Source organism: Quercus suber, unplaced genomic scaffold, assembly GCF_002906115.3.
Source record: "Quercus suber isolate HL8 unplaced genomic scaffold, Cork oak 2.0 scaffold_515, whole genome shotgun sequence".
NCBI lineage: Eukaryota > Viridiplantae > Streptophyta > Magnoliopsida > Fagales > Fagaceae > Quercus > Quercus suber.
Genome location: NW_027069964.1, coordinates 298,868 through 303,616, shown reverse-complemented (window position 1 = coordinate 303,616; position 4,749 = coordinate 298,868). Strand labels below are relative to the sequence as shown.

Here is a 4,749-nt window from a genome sequence, read left to right as displayed (position 1 = left end):
AAAAAATCTGTCTCAAATTCCTTTTTTAATTACAAATAATTATATGGACAAGAACATTCATTCATGAAAATAAATATCAAATGAAAAAATATATAATATTTTGAAAACCTCAAATTTGGAATTTACTTGAAAAATTAAGTGAAAAAATAAATGTTTTCAAAGAAAACAAAATTTTTTTTGGATTATAAAGTCAAAAGTTGGTCAAGACTGCCAACCGCGTAAGTGTACAGATAAAGAGAAGGCAAACTGTAAAAAGAGAGAGGTTACCGTTAGATATTTTTTTTTTTTTTTTTTTGGGGGTGGTCTGCAGTTTATTTNTAAAAAAAAAAAAAAAAAAAAAAAAAAATCCTTTTTTACTTGCATTTTCCTCCTACCCAACACATCTGGCAAAACAAAAAGGCGTTCATATACGCAAAAATAAATAAATAATAAAAAAATAAAATAAAAAACAAAAAAGCATTCACATAATTTTGAAAAATAAATTATTTCAAGAGAAATATTTTCCAACTCACAAAAAGTTTTTTTTAGTCAATTCCTTTGGCAGTAATTGTTTTTTATTTGGGAAATTTAATTATTAGAATTCAAAAGTGAAAAAAACGCGTTTTACTAAATTGAATTTAAAGAAGACTTGGAAGTTGGAAATACTTCACTTGCATTATTTGATTATTTTATTTGAATTCAAAAATAGAAAAAGTGAAAGCGTGTTCACTTCGTTGACCCAAAAAAAAAAAAACGTGTTCACTTCGCTTGCATTATTAATTCTCGAGGACCCCTTTATGCCTTTATACTTCTTCTCTTTTTCTTTTCTTTTTTGCTGAATTATGTATGTCTTAATCCAATAGATTAGGACATGACTTGTTTTCCACTCTCGATTGCTGAAGACTGGAAGAACATGGCTTCAAGTGCAGTTACTAATCTACCCTGGTATGTTTAAAAAAAATTTATTCTAGCCACATAAATTATTAGAAATGTGAACAAAATGTTTATAATTTCTGAGCTATTTAATAATCGGGATTATGAGCTTTTGGATGAGCAATTTGCGTGATTTGACAAGTCTACCTGGCATTGGCTTATAAACTAGATTTTTTACTTTTAATTTTTATATACTACTTTTTAAAATCTTGTTTTTTTAAAATATAAAAATATTTTAACACATTTTCAGTAAAATACATAATAAGTTATTCTCAAACGAATACTTAAAAGTAAAGAAAAAAGTCATCAGCGACTAGAGTGGGACGAAGAAATAACGAACAAGGAAAAAAAAACACTAAAAGAAACTAATTAGGATAAAATACAATCAACACTCCTAAGATTTAGGCCAATGCTAGTTAGATTGAAGACATTCCAAAACTGACCAACTTGATCTGACTAAATTTTATCCAACTAATATTGTACGGCCCCCACACCATGACCCGTAGTGGGCCTTGGACATTGACCTGGGTATATGGCCCGTGAGGCCCATCTCCCTTTGCCAAGCGGCCCACCCCCGAGTCACGCTTGCTACGGGCCCAAGCTTTGCCTTTTCATTGCTTCTCGGAGAAACCCCTTCCCGAGCAGTGATATATAGCTCGTGGGACACCCCGCCCTGTACCTGCCTGGTCATGCCACGGGAAGACACCGCAGCCGGGAACTATCGTGGAGATGGGAACCAAGTTTCAACGCCACCCTCACCGCTTTCCATGCCTACCTAACTATCCACTTACGATCGATAATACTGGACCGCCTGTTGCACTTATTGGCAAATAATTATGACCTCTTCGCTATTTCTAAACTATAAATACAGGAAGTTTTGAGAAGACAGGGTTTGGGGGAATTGAGGATAGGAAGAGTGTAAACAGAGAAAACAGAGTGAGGAAGCGGTTCAGACCCCCGAGGAGAGGAAAGCGATTCCATTGGGCCTTGGCGTTCAGAACGACCCAGTGTAGGAAATCCAAACCCACTATACAAGTAAGTTGTGAGCCCAAGTGAGACCCAGCCCAAAAGGGTTTCGGTTTTGGGTGCGCACAATTGGCGCCGTCTGTGGGAAATCCTACTAAGCAGTGGTTCCTCCGAGACTCGCGTACAGGATAGATGTCTAGAGGTGGAGCCGAGAGTGACTCGGCAGGGTCTTCCAGGGGCTCTACCTGGCGGGAACGGAGGCAGAAGAGACGCGAGGATCCGGTTTATGAGCAGCTGGAAGAGCGGTCCGGCCTTGGAGAAGGGTCGTATCAAACGGGGAGAACGGTATCCCATGCTTCCAGACGTGGGCAGCCTGACGTCAGGGATGAAGAGCTTAAGCGGCTGCGGAGGTTAGCACAAGACCTGGAATTGGAAGCATGAAACGAGCGCCGCCGAGCCGGTCAAGACGACCGAGATAGAAGGCCGGACGATGAGGAAGAGAGGCGCGGGACGGGCTCGAATCGACCGGGATCCCACCACCACAAGGAGCGCTCGCACTCGAGGGAGTCCCGTCGCCGCCGAGACCGCTCCTGTTCAGCAGAATCTCACCGGCGGCAAAATCGCTCTCGGTCCCGAGAATGCGGAAATCGGGGCTCGGATTCTCCAGAGGGACGGCCAAGGAATGCAGCTATGGATGCTATGAGCCGTGCATTGCGCAGGGCGGCTCGGTCACCATTCTCAGCAGACATTGAGCGAGCACCGATTCCAGACAGATTTACACGCCCGCCGTTCAATTCGTATGGGGGGAAGACGGACCCCGTGGAGCATGTCAGCCACTATATCCAGATGATGTCTTTGCATACCCGCAATGACGCTCTGATGTGCAAGGTTTTTCCCTCCAGCCTCGGTCCCACAGCCTTAAGGTGGTTCAACGGGTTGCGTAAGGGCTCTATTCACAGTTTCGCCGAGCTAATACAGGAGTTCGGTTCCCGTTTCGTGACGTGCAGCCGGGAACAACAACCGGTGGACGCGCTGCTGTCTATGAAGATGAGGGCAGGGGAAACCCTCCGTAATTACGCTAGCCGATACTGGGAGCTCTACAACGAGATCGGCGAAGGGAACGAGAAGATCGCGGCGAGCACTTTCAGAATGTGATTGCCCGACGAGTCAGGGTTGAGGGAATCATTAACCAAGAAACCTCCCTAGGATATGAGGCAGCTGATGAGGCGCATCGAGGAGTACAAGCGGTTGGAAGATGACAGAATACAGAGTAAAGGCAAGGCACAGGTGACAGATCGCCCTCGGCTGAGCGGTTTTCAACAGAGGGCACGGGGAAATTTGAGGATTCAAGAGCCAGTAGCGCCGGCAGGGGAGGTGAACGTGACGTTCAAGGAGCCCGTGCATAAGATTGTGGATAAGATCAAGCACGAGCCGTACTTCAGATGGCTGAACCGGATGGCTGCGACCCCTCTAGGAGGAATCAGAACCTATACTGCACCTACCACAAAGACCGGGGGCATACTACCAAGCAGTGCCGAGTGTTAAGGGACCATCTCGGGCAGTTGGCTAAGGCGGGACACCTCAAGGATTTTGTGACGGATACCGGGAATCGGGGAACAGGACATGGCGCCCCACACACAGGGAATCCCCTTTCGCCCCCTCTTGGGATAATTGACGTTATCCACGTCGCCCCGAGAGGCACTTCAACGGCAAAAGGGAAGGAGGTGCTGACAATGATACCGGTAGAGGGGAGTACGGGCGTGCCGCCTCCCGCGAAGAAGATCAGACCTGCTCGAGAGCCGATCTCTTTCGACGACAGTGATTTGGAGGGAACCGTTCAGCCGCACGACGACGCACTGATAGTCATGGCAAGGATCGGCGGTTTCGTCGTGAAGAGAATAATGGTAGACCAAGGAAGCGGAGCGGATGTTATGTACCCAGACCTATTCAGGGGGCTCGGGTTGAGGAATGAGGATCTGTCGAAGTATAACACTCCTCTGGTTGGTTCGATGGGAAAATAGTGGTGCCCGAGGGGCGAATCTGTTTGCCCGTGAACATGGGGGGCAAGGAGGCGATGGTGAGCTTCTTCGTAGTTACCTCGTACTCCCCATACACGGCGATTCTAGGAAGGCCATGGATATATGGAATGGGGGCTGTCCCATCTACTCTGCACATGAGGGTCAAGTTTCACACTGACTATGGTGTCACGGTGATACAAGGAAGTCAGCAGGCGGCCAGGTAGTGTTTGATCGCCATGGTCAACTGGAAGGAGCAGACCGACCAGAAGGACCAGGTTGATCCCAAATGTTCGTCGTCGGGGACGCCTTTATAGCAATCACAGGGCCCGCCAGAGGTCCCGCGCACCGAGAACATGCTCAAGGTAAAGGTGTTGCCGGATACGGACAAGTACTTCCAAATAGGAGAGAGCGTGGAGGACGGGGAAAAAGTAGAGATGTTGCTACTCCTAATGCAGAATGTGGACGTATTTGCATGGAGTCCATACGAGGTGCCCGGGGTGGACCCCGAATTCATCGTGCATAGACTTGGGGTTGACCCATCATTCGCCCCTAAGAAGCAGAGGCCGAGGAGATCGGCCTGGGATCACTCCGAGGCAGTAAAAGTAGAGGTTCAGAGGTTGAAAGAGGCAGGGGTGATACGGGAAATCTTCTTCCCAGATTGGTTGGCGAACACCGTGGTAGTGAAGAAGAAAAACGGCAAGTGGAGAGTCTGCGTCGATTTCACTGATCTGAACAGAGCCTGCCCGAAAGACCCTTTTCCCGTGCCGAAGATTGATCAGCTAGTGGACGCCACGTGTGGGCACCCGAGGATGAGTTTTCTGGACGCTTTCCAAGGGTATCACCAGATCGCCCT

General features: G+C 46.9%; 2 protein-coding genes across 2 annotated transcripts; both read left to right on the top strand.

The window, feature by feature from the left end:
- Window positions 1-2,568: 2,568 nt before the first annotated feature.
- On the top strand, window positions 2,569-3,033 carry LOC111994162 (uncharacterized). The gene has a single exon (XM_024026019.1). The coding sequence runs from the start codon at window positions 2,569-2,571 to the stop codon at window positions 3,031-3,033; it is 465 nt and encodes a 154-aa protein (XP_023881787.1).
- A 287-nt stretch (window positions 3,034-3,320) lies between these two features.
- Window positions 3,321-3,899, top strand: LOC111994161 (uncharacterized). Its single transcript, XM_024026018.1, has one exon. It carries the CDS (start codon window positions 3,321-3,323, stop codon window positions 3,897-3,899), a length of 579 nt encoding a protein of 192 aa, XP_023881786.1.
- Window positions 3,900-4,749: the final 850 nt, after the last annotated feature.

What these genes read in the sequence shown, in the direction of transcription:
- LOC111994162 (XM_024026019.1), top strand. Translation starts at nt 2,569, where the DNA reads ATGGATGCTATGAGCCGTGCATTGCGCAGGGCGGCTCGGTCACCATTC.
- LOC111994161 (XM_024026018.1), top strand. Translation starts at nt 3,321, where the DNA reads ATGGCTGAACCGGATGGCTGCGACCCCTCTAGGAGGAATCAGAACCTA.